This window comes from Lycorma delicatula, chromosome 4, assembly GCF_047948215.1.
Source record: "Lycorma delicatula isolate Av1 chromosome 4, ASM4794821v1, whole genome shotgun sequence".
Taxonomy (NCBI): domain Eukaryota; kingdom Metazoa; phylum Arthropoda; class Insecta; order Hemiptera; family Fulgoridae; genus Lycorma; species Lycorma delicatula.
This window is the reverse complement of record NC_134458.1, coordinates 157,865,720-157,883,199: the sequence shown is the minus strand read 5'-3', so window position 1 is coordinate 157,883,199 and position 17,480 is coordinate 157,865,720. Positions and strand designations below refer to the sequence as shown.

The 17,480-nt window shown below is 29.7% G+C and overlaps 2 protein-coding genes across 2 annotated transcripts in view; one reads left to right on the top strand and one right to left on the bottom strand.

Moving 5' to 3' along the window:
• The window catches only part of S6k (Ribosomal protein S6 kinase), a 96,570-nt gene extending 92,587 nt beyond the window's left edge, over positions 1 to 3,983 (bottom strand). Inside the window, exon 1 of the mRNA XM_075364589.1 lies at positions 3,696 to 3,983. Coding sequence (XP_075220704.1) covers positions 3,696 to 3,785 — 90 coding nt within the window. The 5' untranslated portion in view covers positions 3,786 to 3,983. The remainder of the gene's footprint in view (positions 1 to 3,695) is intronic.
• A 371-nt stretch (positions 3,984 to 4,354) lies between these two features.
• Positions 4,355 to 17,118, top strand: LOC142324022 (uncharacterized). The gene is made up of 4 exons (XM_075364588.1): positions 4,355 to 4,613; positions 7,030 to 7,172; positions 13,039 to 13,142; positions 15,265 to 17,118. Exons 1-4 carry the CDS (start codon positions 4,506 to 4,508, stop codon positions 15,588 to 15,590), a joined length of 681 nt encoding a protein of 226 aa, XP_075220703.1. The 5' UTR covers positions 4,355 to 4,505; the 3' UTR covers positions 15,591 to 17,118.
• The last annotated feature ends 362 nt before the right edge of the window (positions 17,119 to 17,480 follow it).

The window sequence follows — 17,480 nt, the reverse complement described above, 5'->3', positions numbered from 1 at the left end:
GTAGTTTTCAAAACTCAATGGTGTAAGCAGTTTGAGGCCCTTGCCCTTTCAAGCTCCCCTTTAATGAACAATAGTTAGACAATGGGATATTCAAAAAATTATTTTGAAAAAATAATATTTTGAATATCTTTCACAGTGGAAGGCCTCCTTCCACTATGAAAGTTCCCACCTTCTTTAATTAATAAAAATTACAATTTTTTTTCAAAACTATTTCAGCTTTCAGGAGTAAATAAATACTTCAGTAGCAAAGAGGTTATCACCCACATTCCCCAGATTCATGAGCTCCTTTTTCAATTTAAAAGATTCTAGCTTTTTTTTTAATTAGGTAGATAGACATTAAGAATTTGGTATAAAAAAAACTGTATGATTTTGACCGCACTCCGTATTCATAATACACATTTGCTAAATTAAAATAAGACTACCAGCAACTGACTCTAGAGTAAAAATATAGCACCAGTCAGTACAAAGGTGGATGGAAAGTTTTTTAAGTTATCCAAAATGTTTGGTTCCATATGCCATTATAAAATTTTTAGATTTAGAAAAATACATTAAAAGAAAAGTACATGTAGCATTTACAAAAGTAACAGAAAGCTTTATTTACAAAGACAAAAATGCATCATTATCAGAGATGCAGAAAGCATTTAAGAAAAGAAGTAAGAGCTAACATATGGTAAGAATATACAAAGAATTCCCAACTAAGTACATGTATCTCACCCTACAAATGATGTATATAAGGCATTAAAGACATGTATCTTGGCGTTTCTTATGACTGAGATGTATGTAAATCATCTAATACATAAGAGGCTCTAGTTAGGGTTGCTTTCTCTGGGAGTAATGATATTCATCAAATAAGGTCTCAGTGTTGAACCAGGTCACTTGTAGAGCTCAACATCTGAATTATAACTAAGTATGAGTGCACTTACGTCAATGAAGAAGGAGCATAAAATCAGTTCAATCATTACTTTCTTTGGTAAGTCTAGTATGGGATGGTTATTGGGAATGGTTATCCCAGATTCAGGAGACTTGTATCACATTTCAAGCTGTCTATAACCTTTTGGATTGATACCTAACACACATTTGTTCATCAGAGAATAAACTCTTTTAAGTTCACATTAGTATACAGAGTTCATGAGACAAGTTATGTCTCACCAATTAAAAAAAAAAGAAAAGTAATTGTTGTCATACCCAAGAAAGCAGAAGCATATATATAGAGGTCTGAGAGATCTATCACAGCATCAGTTTAAAAGCCTCACGCATCAAAAAATATTCGCTAAGATAATTTACAGGCAAACTAGTAGATGAAGACCATCCCAACCCCATAGGGGAAGACACCCAAGCTTGTAACGCTTCTGGTCACCAAACCCCCCCACCCAACCACGCCTAGCCCTAGTTCCTAGCCCTGATGTGGGCTTTAATGATAGTAGGTGAAGACCAGTCAACCCACCGGGTTGGTCTATTGGTGAACGCGTCTTCCCAAATCAGCTGATTTGGAAGTCGAGAGTTACAACGTTCAAGTCGTAAAGCCAGTTATTTTTACACAGATTTGAATACTAGATTGTGGATACCGGTGTTCTTTGGTGGTTGGGTTTCAATTAACCACACATCTCAGGAATGGTCGAATTGAGAATGTACAAGACTACACTTCATTTACACTCATACATATCATCCTCAATCATCCTCTGAAGAATTATCTAAACGGTAGTTACCGGAGGCTAAACAGGAAAAAGAAAGAAGACAAGGTGAAGACCAGTCAACTTTGGGAAGAGCATGAACATAAGAAATGACATTCTGCCCCTCAGATCTTAAATGACAAACATAAGAAGAATAAAGCCTTTGGCATTTATAGATCTGGAAGGCATTAGAAAAAGTAACTTGAAATAAAATTTTAAACAAAATTGGACTTAAATATTAGGTAAAAAAACTAACACAATCTGTACAAGATTCAACAATAATAAAAGTAGAAAATGAAATACAAGCTCTGATTTAGAAAGTAGTGAGACAAGAATGTATCTGTTCCTGTAAAATATATATACCTCGTATATGCCATAAAGGAATTGAAGGGAAATTTGAAAACAGAAATATTATCCAAGAAAAAATTAAATATTGGGAGAACTATGATAATTTTCTTCTTTTGGAAAAAAACTAAAAATGAGCTATTGGATTTTAAATGGCATGAATTTATTATTAGGAGAGAGATTCGATTTTAAAATAATTATGAGTAAAACAATATGATAAAAAGAATAAAAATGTGTAAATTTAAGTAGAATATAACAATATACTTATCCAGAGAATAAAATTACAAAGGATGGGTGAAGTACAGAAGAGATAAAAACTGACACAAATAGAAGTGTGTTCATATAAAAAAAAAAAATCTTCTAAATATTAATTGTAGATCTAAGAATTATAAAGATAATAGTTTGGGGTGTAGTACTTTAAGGTAGTAAAAAATGATGCATAAGAAAAACAGAAAGGAGAAATGTGATATTAAAGGGAGATAATGAAAACTGATTTAGTTGGTACATTAAAATGTGAAGAAGTGAACAGTATCGGAAAGAAATTATAGCAAAACCTTGAAATGAGATGAAATAGCTTGACAAGTCATACATTAAAATAACCAGGTTTAGTTAATTTGGTAAAGAGAAAAGTACAGAAGGTAAAAACTGCAGATGAAGAAAAAAGTTGAATATATAAAACAAGTCAATGAGTATAAAAGATATAATAAATCTGAGGTTAAAGTTTAGCTACTCAGAAGAGAAGGTAATAGAGAATTGTATCACACCTATGAGGTGACAACAAAAATATTTGTTTTCAATTTCTTTCAGCTGCAATCTAATCATTAATCAATTATATGTAGATGGCTAGTTGCAAGAATAAAATTCAGTTAACATGTGCTAGTAAATTTCATAACTGTTAACCAATTATAACAATCATGCATGCAGATCTAAAAACTGAATTAGACAATCTTATATTATACATGTATATAAATGAAATCTGGTAAAAGTTACGTTTAATGCTGAATCAGATTTTCCAACACAAAGAATGTAAACAAATAACAAAACGTTTATAATGTAACAAACAAAATGTAAGAAGAATGTAAAAACAAAAAAATTATTAATAGAATATTGGAAGCCTGTTAAAAAAATCAAGTTATTAAAAAGTTTAATCCTCAATGTAAATTGCAATAAAATACTCGGAAAATAGTTGGAACAGTCTTAACCGACAAGTCACGACAAACCATTCTAGACTAGATAGATCTTTCTAAATTCCTCATATTGTGATAAAAATATACACACAAATAAAAACACGTCACGTACTGTTTTTGATAAGTAAAACCTTTTGTGATAGACATTAATTCAAAACAAAATGCAACTACAATGTTTTCCTTCTAATTAAAAATAGTAAATAAAAACAGATGTTGATATGCGCTCCGAACCACCGATGCGTTCGCAACTATACTTAATGTAAAAACCTTTCAGATGTAATAAACGAAACAATGTAACAAATTACTATTTGAAAGTATTTTATTTACAAGTACATAACTACACAAGTAAAACAAATAATTACAGTTAAATACACAACTTGTTTGTTGTTAACCTAGGACAGGAAAAATCAAGTACCACACAGTTAAATTATTAAAAACTAATTCCACATTGGCGTCAAAAAATTTGTATACAATTTAAACATATTTAAAATACCTCTTCTACTTCAATTTCATCATCCTCCGAGTCATCCTGATCCACAGTATCAGCGTCATGCAACTCAATGTCAAAAACACCAGCCATCATCTTGATTTTTACAATAACATTTACACCAAAAAATATGCAAACACAATTACTTTCACTTAAAAAATTAATATAAGTACTATTCTAACACTTATTTTACTAGGAAACAAAAATTATGTTTATCAGCCCTCACTTTTTATACTAACACCGAGATATCCTTGTACATATTTCAACATTGAAAATGGGGTTATGTATGGAGCAAGAGCGTGAAAGTTATGGGTACTAGAATTATAAGGAAATAGACTGAGATCAAAAATAATGTTGCAAAACATTACAAACCAATTTTTTTATAATTCCATTGTGTTCTCTGTATAGTTCATAGCTTATTCTAAAAAAATAATTCTAAAATAATTAGACATAAATAATTAGCAAAAAGTGAATTTTATAAATGTATATAATTACCGGAATATCATTTATTGTTTGTAAAAAGGAGTAAGAAAACGTTAATTTTAATAAAAGTTATTTTCTTTAACATCTTGAGTATTGATTTCGGGTTACATAAAATTGCCATCTCAGTTTAATATTTTGCTACGAAGAGTTGCATCATTGGAAATCAATGCTATCAGCTTGTCTGGGTTTAGTGCGCTGTTAACTTTGTTGTACGTGTTGGGTCTGTTTTGTTTGTATTGTTGCAGTGTATTTTATTTTACAAAATTTTCGTGATATGACTGATTAGTTCAGTTCTCTGTTGTTTGTACTGAAATTCATTAATTTAACCCAAATATGGCTGATATATTGATTAGCCCCAAAGTTGATAGTAAGATACGCAATCGAAATGCTGCGTACCGAAAAAAATTCGGTTCTCATAATTTTAGGGACATACTCCGTCAGGTAAATATTTTTATTGCCCCCTGTATTTTACGTTTATGGAAGTAACATAAATCTTTGTGTTTACGTAGTTTTAATTCTTCGGAATTCAATTCACAGGAATTGAATTTAGAGCGGGAAATTCAGTTTGAATGCATGTTTTTTCAACCGAACTTATAAGTATTGTTTATTTAAAATATTGCGCTTCAAAAGTTACATGTGACGTTTTCTTCTATGTATTAAAAAACAATTAAAATGAAAACCCCATATTTTGGCATTTTTTATCTTCACAATATATAAAAACAAATATATGTTTTATCTTCACTGCATATTTACAACTTTGATAATACTGTAAAATCAAAGAAAGTAAATGTGTGATAAATTTTCATAAAGTCTTTTAACTTTACTATTAAGTTTTAATGATTTTAAGGCTAAATTGAGGAATAAATATAAAAAGGCAATAGTTTCAATATTTAAATTTCACTTTTTAATACCATTCCATACAACTTTGTACTGTGCATATGTTGAACCATAGTTCTGGTGTGTTGAGTTTGTGGCATTTGTATAACTTTTGTGAAATTTGTGTGGTCATAATACCTTTGTAAATGTGCCAGTTTCTATGATGTAATTTGCAAAGGGTGATAATATGTGTGTATTGCTTCAATTTCCCACTTTGAGGTTTTTATTTTTTACGTTGTGTGCATTTTGTATAGTTTATTTTGATTATAGATTTTTAAAACACAGTAGTTAGTATTATTTAAGGGTTGTCAAAATATATTTTAAATAAAATTGTAGGCTGGTAAACCATTAGTGTGGTATTAGAAGTGAGTCATTTTATATTTATTTTTCTTCCTCGTTTTGCAATTAAATATTGATTGTTTTTTTTATAAATAAATTCACAAGATCCCACCCCTTCCCAAAACTCACTTATCACTAATTCTCCCATTTCTCAAATGGTTAGAATTTAAAATATTATGTAGCTGTTTCCAAGAAGAGATTTGGAGAATTATATTTATTAACAACTGAATCTGATAATTTTTGTCAAGTTTAAAAACTTGACAAGATATGCTTCAAGTAGTAAGCTACTATTAAGAAGGAAATTATAAAAATACATTCCAAGGCAGTGAGTGATTAGTTTTTCAAAACTAATGTATCTTGTTCCAGTTGAACTCCATCACTGAAATTTATTTGTCACAAATATTTAGTCCCAACTATACTCCACTCCAGGTTTAGAAATTTCCCTCAAAACCATCCCAAACAGTGACTGATTTAAGTTTGTGTTCCCTTATTTGTTTTCAGAGAGTTTATTATGACTTCTCCATCTTGTTCACTATATAAATTCACTATATCGTGATCCCCAACATTTTATCAAAGTTCATCTATGGGTTCCTTTAAACAATCTAAACTAACGACTTAATAGTGGATTTCATAATTTCTGTTATGTAAAGTTGAACTCTAAAATAATGTTAATATCTTCAGTGATATGTATAAAAAAATGGACTTACAGTTATCAACCTTTAAATAATGAACTAAGGTATACAAGATTGTTGATTCCTATGAATATTCTTTCATATTCCTCAAAATTCATTAGATGTAATTAAAAAATACTTTGAATTCATATTTTGGAAATTTCCTTTTTCCAACAGGGATACTTCAAATAGTTGAAGAGTGACTGGTACTTAAGCTTGTAATTTTAAACATTTTGAAATGCTGATGTACAAGCTAGTAGTTATTCATTATTTAAACATTATAGATGTTTATTATTGATATTTCCAATTGCTTTCTGTATCCTAATTCATTGATTAAGTTTATTTATTTTAATGTATAAAAATTGACAAACTGTAATTTTAAATTAACACCATTAAAGAATATTTACAAGCATATAAATACAATCAATAAAAAATCTATGTTGATATTGGGGGGAAATTAACACATATTTCCAAGGTCAAAAACAATTCATTTTTAGGAACCAATGGTGAGAGATCTTAAATAGTGCAAATTGAAAAAATAAAGCTAATAAAAAACCATTGAAAATATAATTATATTTTAATTATAATTAATGAACAAGTAAATTTTGAGAATTACGACTAGCGTAAGGGAATAGTAAATTTAATTAATTTTTTTAAAAGTATTAATTACATTTGCAAACGTAACGTATTTTAGAACATTAAAACAACACTTTTTGTTATCTAGTCTAGATTGTAATAGCAACTGAATAATTAGATAAATGTTTTTGAATATATATATTTTGTCATATATGACAGAATGTGTGTGTGCGTGCACATATGCACACTCTAAAAATACTCTGTAGTCTGAATTTCATAAATTAATTTTAAAAAATAAGCTGTAGACTTACTTTATAATGTTTTTTTTAGAAAGTCAGTTCATAAATTATTTTTTTTTACTTTGAATTTAATGCATAATTTTTATTTTATTTTAGAGATGTAAGGAACGTATTAAAGCAAGAAGAGGTGCATTATTTGATCATCTTCGCCCATTAAATTCTGAAGATGAAGTTCGTTCTGCATTAAGTGATATGATGCATTCTGATGTAAAAGATATAAGCACAAACAAATTGATTCCGTAAGCCAGTCTATTTACTAGTTTTTTAATTATAATGTAATGTAGTTTTGATGCAGTTACCTATGTGAAAAGTTAATTTAGTTTTTGTATTTTGCTGTGTGTTTGCATAACAGAGGAATGAAGTAGAAATTTATTCCTAATCTAATATGTTCAGTTACGGTTATTGATTGATTTTCCATAAAAGTACTTTCTATTTGAGGGTAACAGTGTTTATTTTTATGTTTCTTACCTATATTTAAAATGTTCTCATACAAGTTTTTTTGTAATTATAATCCTTTTCATTAAAAAATTCAAAGATATTTTTAATATTTGTGGAAAAACCCCAGGCCAAAGTACATATGAATTCAATTGAAAAATCATTTGTAGTTTATGAAACTGTACCCATAAAAAATAAAAAGGACATCCTGAAAGTAGCCCCTCCTTAATACTAGGGATCCAGAATCAAAAGGTAGACTCATAGTACATGATTAAATTTATAGTCTCCTGCATTTCTGCTAGGAGTATACACCAAATTTCAGTTAGATACAGTGATAGTTCTCTTGTGGGCAGTTGCTTGAGTTGATGAAGTATTGACAACTATCAAAAATAGATGAAAGAGAATTTTGCGTGGTGATCAAACATTATTCTGTGGAATATAAAACTGCTGGAAACTAAAACCAAGCTGGATAAATTTTATGGTGAAATGCAGTTAAGGGATAAATTGAAGGAGAAGATTCAGAATTTACTGCCAGTGTTGGATATTCATAAGTGAAAAAAACAATCCAGTATTCATCAGATTACCATAAGTGGAGAGGCTTTATCTGCTGATATAGAGGCTGTCCCTTCAAAAACTATATTTCTGGGAAGAAGTTTGTTGTACAACTATGATGAGACTGGTTTAAATTATAAGATGCTCCCTATAAAAACGCATCAAAAATTAAACTACTGTACCAGAATAAGATAAAAGCAAGGATCGAGTCACCATCTTGGCTTGCGGTAATGCAAACTGGCAATCATATGCTTAGGTTAATGTTAATAGGAAAATTGAAGAAACCTAGAATTTTAAGTAAAATGAAAAATTAGGACTACCCCTATATTACAGGTATAAAATGAAAGCGTGTATAAATTCAGAAATGTTTAAAACCTGGTTCCAAAATGTATTCATCCTGACTGTAGAAAAATATTTGAAAGACAATAATTTGTTGAGAAAAGCTGTGCTACTTCTTGAAAATGCATCTTTGCATCGGCCACTGACAAACTTTCAGATGGAGATAACGAAGCTTTATTTTTATCACTCAATCTGAAGGCTGTTTGTCAGCCGATGGACTGAGCATTCTTGAAATGCTAAAGAAAAAGTATTGTTAGCTTCTCAGTTCATTGATAATAATGAAGATAACGTAACCACTCTGAAAAGTTTGACATGCTAGATGTCATAAAATGGTTGGCCAAAGCGTGGAAAGAGATTCCAAATATATCAATTATAAGGTCTTAGAAAATTCTTTTGTACCATGAAGTTGGACATTTTAGCCTTGAACCCATTTGTGAAACCAAACTGGTAGATGAAAACAATAAACCTATTTTAATGCTGGAAAAATTACTGGGCTGTGATGAAGTCAATGCAGGGGACATTACAGAATGGATGGCAGACGATGAATTCTATAAAATTATGACAATGATATTTTGGAAATGATAATGGGGGAGGGGTCAAGATGACTGAGGCAGTGCTGCAATACATCATCTGTTTGTGGAGGGAAGTTGCATCACAGAAGAGGGATAAAAGGGAGAAGCATCTACCAAAGCTTTTTCAAAAACTAAAAACTAGTTTTGACTTTCATTTTAGACTTTCCTTTCCTTTTTGTGTAATAATTTATCAATGAGTAGTAAATTAAGTTTAAATAAGTTTTATAAGAATTACACATTAATGTTATGTTTATTCTAAAAAAAAAAAAAAAAAATTGTATTCATGCTGTATGATGTACATGATTTTATGCAATTTTGTTAAACATTATAAAATTTATTGTAAAATATGTGTAAATTTTTATTTTTGTTTTCCTTCTTCTGTAATAAATTTTTAAAAAGTACAGTACGGTACATTACAAACATTTATAAAGTACTGGCTTGTACTAAGAGGTCAAAAAACTTAAATAAGGTTGGGTTTTGGTATCATAAGGGTGTGTGTTTAATGGCATTGATGGGGCAGAAAGTATATATTTATAGAATTCTGGCCTAACTGGATTTTTTGTTATCCAGCCTGCCCTTCTGTTACATTAGGCTGAATAATTAAGAGTCTACTGTACTACATTTAATGAAAAAGAAGGATCTTTTTCACCAAGAAAATGCACCGTCTCACTCTTCTGCTATAGCAACAACACAATTGTTTGAATTAAACTTAGAGTTCTTCTGCACTTCCTTATTTGCCAGACTTAGCACCTTCAGAGTATTTTTTATTTCCAAATATGAAGAAGTGGCTTGTTAGAAAGGTATTCATACAAAATGAAGTTATTGCCAAAACATCTACCTATTTGAAAACTTGGATAAATCATATTATTAAGATGGTATTGAAGAAAATGAACGTTAGAATAACTGTATACGTTTGAAAAGAGATTATGTTGAGAAATAAAAAAAAACTTTTCCCAAAAAATGATGCCTTTATTTTTGCTTAGACTTATCACACCCTTTTTATGTTTGTAATTTTAACTGATTTTTTATGAAAATGTACTGATACAAATTATGACATGTTACAGATGCGCACTATTTTTTTTTTAATATTTGTAACTAATAACATGAATAACAAAGGAATGGGAAAAGCAGTGATTGATTTCCAGGGGGAAAAGGGACTGACAGGCTCCAGAAATCCACAGAAGACTCCAGGTGTTATATGGAGATTTCACAATTGACATCAGTAATGTCCAAATATGGATGAAGAGGTTTCAAGAGTTCAGTGACACAAACAATGGAGTGAGAAACCCGCAACAAAGGATTGACCTTCATTGGAGCTGATTTGTATGAATATCCAGAAGTTGTATAAAACAATTCATTGTGGTCAGAGTGCAAAGAAAAATTAATTACTAATCTTGCCTACAGAAAAATTTGTTGAAAATCAAAGCCAAGAAACCAAATCCATGAGATGGACATGTACCAGAGACTCTTGGATTGTAAGAGATCATACTCCCAGGTAAAGTATTTTTCTCTAATGCTGGATGAAATGTAGGTGTTCAGCATGACACAAAAACAAAACATCCATCAGTTGAATGCTACCACTTTTCTTCCCCTTGACAAAAATGTAAAAACAACCCAGTCTCAGGAAGAGTGATGTGTTAATCTTCTGAGGCATATTCAGTGATTTCCTTGAACAGGATGCAACAATAAACTGCCCTCACTATACAGACATTGAATCAAATTAAGAAAGCTATCAGAAATAAAAGATGTGATATTCCAGTTGGTAGTGTTCTGTTACATCATTGATTCTCAAAATGTTTCGCCTACCACCCATATTGAGAATCAAAAATTTTCTAGCATTGCCCAAAGTTTTTAAACCTACCATTTGTTAAAAATAGTAATTGCAATTGCTGTTTTTAAGGTGCGCTCTTAAAAACAGCAATTGCAATTACTGTTTTAAACATAGCATATCTTATTTCTGATTGGAAACTTACATTTTAAATGAGAGCAATTAAAACGCATATTTAATCATATTTGGAAGTATTTCTATTAGAATTGCTTTAGAAAAAAAAATGCAATTGTTTCTATATAGTTATATAACAACAATAGTGATATCGTATTCAATATAACAATTAAAGCAAAGCTTTCAATTGAAAAATTACACTTACATTAATGTAGAGGATGAATCTGATGTACTTTAACGAATTTGTTAATATCAGGCTCGAATTTACTTAAAAACAGCCATAAGTTGTCACGTTCAGTAACATGCAGCTGATTTCTCTTTTTTGTTAGCAACGTAGCTACAGCACTAATTCCATGTTCAGACAAATACGACAATGGGAATGCTATTAGAAATCGTTGAACAATCGACCGTAATCCAGGATGTATTTGTGGGATGGCTTTTGCAGCCAAAATTCTTAGTAGCCATTCTTCAATTTTATTTTTATTTCTTTGTTTGTTGTCAGTTCTATAAGTTGTTCTTCTAACTGGGATGTGGGATGATACATTGCTTAGATCAGGAGATATGCAGCATTAAAGACAAAAGTGGAATATTTTGGTTCAGAAAAATCGTAGAGACATATAAAAAAAGAAATTAAAACTAATGTCTTAAGCTTTTAAATGATTTTAATGCAGTTTACTGAAAAAAATTTTGTTTCCCCCATGCGCTCGATCAAACAAGAAGAAAAACTTTCAGATTTTTAAAACATTTCTTCTTGCCTATTTGTTTCTTTTTAATTTGATGATTTTTGAAATCTGAAGTATACTGTCCAAAAGTATAGTATTCAAGCTTTAATTTTTTTTATTTGTCTCTAAGCGTCTTGGTTACAAAGTTAAAGTAGTTTGAATGCAATCATTTTTTATCATAAAATATAGGTGTCCCTTTAATTTTTTGTACTAGTGTAATAGGTATTTAATTTTAGTTTGAAGTATCAGAAAAACATAATTCTTCCCTTTTATTTTTAATCAGTTATCACCTTCCTAGCCTGCCTGAATGCCCCCAATTTTCTGTGGCCCTTCTACTGCCCCTGCTGTAGGCCTCCAGCAACCACAAGGTGGTGTTATCGCCCACTTTGAGAACAAATGTGTTACATTATATAAATGCATGCCTTCACAGCATAATGGAAACTTCACAGGCTATTGATAGAATGAAATGGATTGTGATGTCTCAACCCATTGTTGGTTCTGATTTGGTTCCTTCAAACTTTTTCTTGTTTGTCCCTTTGAAAAAATACCCTTCATGGGCAGTATTTAGACCATGTCCAGATGTTAAATTAGCTACAAAGTCGTGGGTAAAATGGTGGCCACAGAAAATCTTTCCAAGATGGATTTTACGAGTGGATTCATATATAGTGGAAATGTATATAAAGAGATAAAAAATTATTTTTGAAGGCTTGTATTATTCACAAAAAATTTATGTGTTTTGACACAAAGTTTTTCATTTATGTTGCTACAAATAAAATTTCAAGGAGATGTTATTACTTTCAAGATACCCTTTTAAAAAATAAATCCACTGAAAAGACAGTGAAATCTTGAAGTCTTAACATTTATTAAAATTTGAATGCAGAGAAATTTGCTACTTGGACAACAAAAATAACTAAACATACATTACTGTAAAATATGCAGTATAAATTCTTGAGAAAGTAGTCGCCATCATCCACTTCACAAAATAATAGCACTGTTAAATTTCTAATGTTTTTCATTTCATATTATATTTTATTTTTATAATCAAGTTGTTTTAAAAAGGATTATTAGATTAAATAATATGAAGTTGTTCATTTAACTTGAAAGTAGTTTCTTAAAATATATGTGTATTTTTTATATATTCAAAAGTTAGTGGAGCAGGACTTATGGTGTAACGAATTGAAATTAATGAAACATCACACTTAACTCATAAATAAAACAATTATGGTATAAAGGTAAGTTTATTTGCTAAAAAAAAAAACAAAAAAAAACACTATTATTTTTCCACATATCTCATCCACCAATTATCTCATTCTATGAATGAAGAATATAGTATGTCTTTCGTTGATCCATGGTCCCACCGCATCCTCCAATTTGTCATCCGTGGTGAAATGAATGCCCTTAACGTTTCTATTTAATAGTGAAATGAAGTGAAAATCGCAGGGCACCAAATCTGGTGAGTTGGAGGGTGTGCTAATTTGAAATTGGTAAAAAAAACTATGAATACTATTTACAGAAAATAATCTTTTATTCTATTTTATTACAGAAAAACTGAAGTGGAATCGATGGATACATCTCAGCTCAGGTCAAATTTAGACAATCAAGAAGAACTAAGGTTGGATTTTGAAAACGAATCAAATGATGATGAAGGTGAGTTTGATTATTTTTTCTTTGCTATTTAGCATGTTTACATTTTGTAAAATTAATTTAATTTTTTGTTATTTAGATTACAGGTTTATTATTTAGAGGTTAGATTTTTAATCCTTCAATCGTATAATTTCCTGAATCAAATATGTAATGGCTTGCATTTTTTCATTTCCAAAACTGTTAATATTTTTTAAAAGATCAACAAAAAGTTACCTTCATCATCACTTTCAAGTATTGGTACTTTTCAAGAAGTGCTCGCAGCTGATCATAGTTAGTCAGTTGTCATTGTAGTTAGTTATTAGATGGTGCCACTGAAAGAAGAAAATAAATAAATAGTACATATTTTTTCTTTTTAAATACATACATTGTACTATAATATCATTAAAATAATACAATGATACTGTAATAATAAAACAGTAAAATAAAGTACAGTATTTTTTGAGTACAGTAATTTAATGTATAACTTAATAAGAACCTAACCTGTATTTTTGCATTAAAATAATACATTAAATATCATTAAAATAATACAATGATACTGTAATAATAAAATAGTAAAATAAAGTACAGTAATTTACGTAAATCATTTTCTGTATAACTTAACAAGAACCTAACTTGCATTTCTGCATTAGATGTGAGTCTCAATTTAAGCGATTTCATTATACGTAGAGATTTTCCAGAATGTAACATCCGCGTAAATTGAAATTAAATTTATATAAATAACAATATATATATAAATTTATGTAATAAATAAATCTAAAAGTATAAATATAATCGAACCAAACTTAACCTTTGCTCGCTTCGCTCGTTAGTCAAGGTTAGGGAGCATAGGTTAAATTTGGTTAGATTATGTTTATAATTATATTTGTTTATTAATTTTCTCCTTTCAGTGACACCATCTAACAACCAACTAATGACAATGACAACTGACTGACTACAGATCAGCAGGCATCTTCTTGAAAAGTACCCAAGTATCTTTAGTTACTCCTTCTATTAGAATCCATGAATAATAAATTGTAATTCCTCTCATCTCAAACTTTGAATAGTCTTTATCAGTTTTATTTTATTCCTTTACAATGATCCACGTCAATAGTATATACCAATTATTTTGGGATGTTAAAATAATAAATATAGAAATAATGTATGAGAAATAGTATCATACAAGGACAATTAAAATATAAAATTGATTTAACTAATACAGTATTAATTTTATAAAAGAAAATATGAAATTAATAAAATTATAAAGAATAACAATCATAAACTTCCAAAAAATACAAATTATACAGATCTGTAAGAAGAAAGCATAAAAAATGAACTATAATATGAGAACACAGATACTGCAATTTGAATGTGAACAACAAATGATTTAAAGCTATTTTAAGAAAAGGGTTACAAATTTAACAAGGGAAACCTTTTGTTGCATGAAAATTATGAAGTCCAATCATCATATTCAGTGATGATGAATTTGCTTGCTGTTTCTTCTGGATATGGGAACAAAAAACAACCGATTTGCTTGAGTATTAAAAGCTTGAGACATTACAACAATTTATATTAGATGACAAAAAATTGTATCATCCAATAAACCAAATACATAATCCTAAATTATTTATTTCCCTTCTTTTCTTTAGTCTGAAAATGCATCAAAATGAAGAAAAGATTTCTATAAAGTACATTCCTGCATTTCACCCAGTGTTAAAGAATAACAGTGATATTTGACTATAATGTATAAATATTATATTAGCATTATTTTTTTTTTATAATTGAAAGTAACCAGTAATAGTAACAAGAAAATAAATAAAATAAGAGTATAAGTTCATATTTTCTATAAATGATGGGAAGTTATTTATCTACCCCTCCAGTAACTACAGATCTTCTCACATCTCTTGTACTCTCCTTTTTTCTTTATTATTATTTTTTTTAATAAATTAATAAATCTTGTGGCACGTAAAAGACATAAAGCCTAACCAGAATTCGAATTCCTTCTTGATGAAAGATAGAGATGCTGCTGATTGTCACAGCAAAATGGCAGATGGAAATAGTTGCTGTAAACTCATTAAGTTGAAGGTACTGTGAATGATTATTTTCTTTGTATTAATTTGATGTTTTTTACTCTATTTCTCTTTTTTAGAACGGTATCTAATGGAGATGTATGAACAGCTATTAGAAAGCGAACAGGCAATGATTGATGCTTTGTTAGAAGATGAATTAATTTGTCCGCTGTGTGAGAAAGGTGTTTTCAAAAACATCTCAGGCTTCTTAACATGCACACAGTGCCCGGCTACATTACATTCATCGGCTAGCCCGTCCAACATTAAAAGTCTTATTAATTCCGGTCTAAGTACACATAATCAATTTTGTTCAGAACAGGCTACTTTTGCAATATTTTCTGAAGATACTATGCGCGGTTTGTTTATGATATGCGATTCATGTGCTTATTTTATTCAAATAATTTAATATAAATTATTTTATAACTCCATTTAATTTATACAATAATTTTATAAAAATAATGACTAATAAAGTTGTTGAATTATTGAAAAGTTATTAATGGTAGTATTATTTATTGTTATATACTGCTTCTTCACCATTTGTATTTAGAGGAATAATGACTATTATTTAGATGTAATAAAATAAATACTTGTTATATACTTAAGAGATTATTTAAAGAGTTACATTAGTTAACCCTTTTTTCATGAGAAACTTTTTCACAAAGTTGTTTTGGAAAACCCTGATAATTATTTAAATTTGCTAATATCAGATGAACCAAATTAAGTGTTACAATCTTCTTTATGGTAGAAGAACTTGAATAGGTTATGGAGCTGTAATAAGAAGAGCTGTAGCTGTATTAAAAAAAAAATACATTCTTGAACTAATTAGAATGGCAGTTTGATAAGATTAGAATTTTTATCAAATAAATTTTACATGAATTAATTAGTAATAATTTTTTTTGTCTATTGTGCTTTATTTACAATCACTTTCCTACACACTTTGAAACCACAAAAATCGATTGACAAATTATAACATGAATGAAGACTGTCCAATGATACTCCTCATCAGATATAAAAATTTTACTTCTCAAAAACAACACAATAACAGAACAAATAAAAATAAAAGATTACTAAAATTAAAAAGTATTAAGAGATTTCAACTAGAACAACAAGTGAGACAATAGATAAGACAAAAAATAACAGTTATAAGTGAGATAATAGAATCAAACTTAACAACCGATATCAGCATAATCATTAGTTAAACAATGTTAATAGATAGTACGACTGAACACAACACAATTAATAATGTACGCATTCAAGTTGAATAATTTCAAATGATAGTTGAATTGTCACTTTACTCATCACTAAATAAACGTAATATAACCACCTGTAACATAAAAATCTGAGACAATATAATATAGAAACCAGTCTATCAAGAATAATTGATACATGGTCATCCGAGTCTGTAGATTTGATGTCCTGTCGTCATATATCACTCAGGTCTAAGGCATGGAGCCTTTTTAGTAGTCTTAACATCCCTATTATTGTCCAATAGATTCATCGCTAGGTGGTTCACCTGTGTATTTACTCTAGATTTGTAGTCTGTACTTACCCTCTGGATGTCTTCATTAATATGTGAGATCGTTAGATAGTCATGAACCTCATTCTCCATTACAAACCATGGTGCCTCTATTATGATCCTGTGTTCTTTTCTTTTGGGATCGCTAGATGACCTCAATATTGCTGTTACGTTGTTCCCCATAACAGTAAATCATAGTTCCATATTGGTTTCAAAAATACCTTTTATAGCAATAATTTATTTGATCCAACAACCAGTACATTGCATAAATCTAGTGTTTAATTGCTTCCTCTTTTCTTTTACATGATCCCTCCAGGTCATATGACAATCTAGATGCAAACCCAAGTACAGTACTGTGTTCATGTCAGAGATATAGGTATTATCCAGGTGGACTCAAGGGAAATCGCCTCTCCTCACCGTAAACATAATGTGATTTGAGAAGGATTGACTCTTATCTTCCATTTACAAAGCCAGACATTGATAAGATCTAATGCAGATTGCAGTTTACTCTAGAGCTGTGTCACCAATAACTGCCAAGATTGCCGTGTCATCTGCAAAGGACCCAACTGTGACATAGTCCAGACTGGGAAGGTCTGCAGTGAAGATCAAGTATAAAATCAGATCCAAAATTGAACCTTGTGGAACCCCTGACTAAGTGTCAAGTTAGACAATTCCTGGTTATACCTAACTTGTGAAAAAACAACCATCTAAGTACCTGTGAAGGACTAAATAAAATGGTCTACGTAAGCTTGACTTTAACTTGTAAAGAAAACCAGGTAA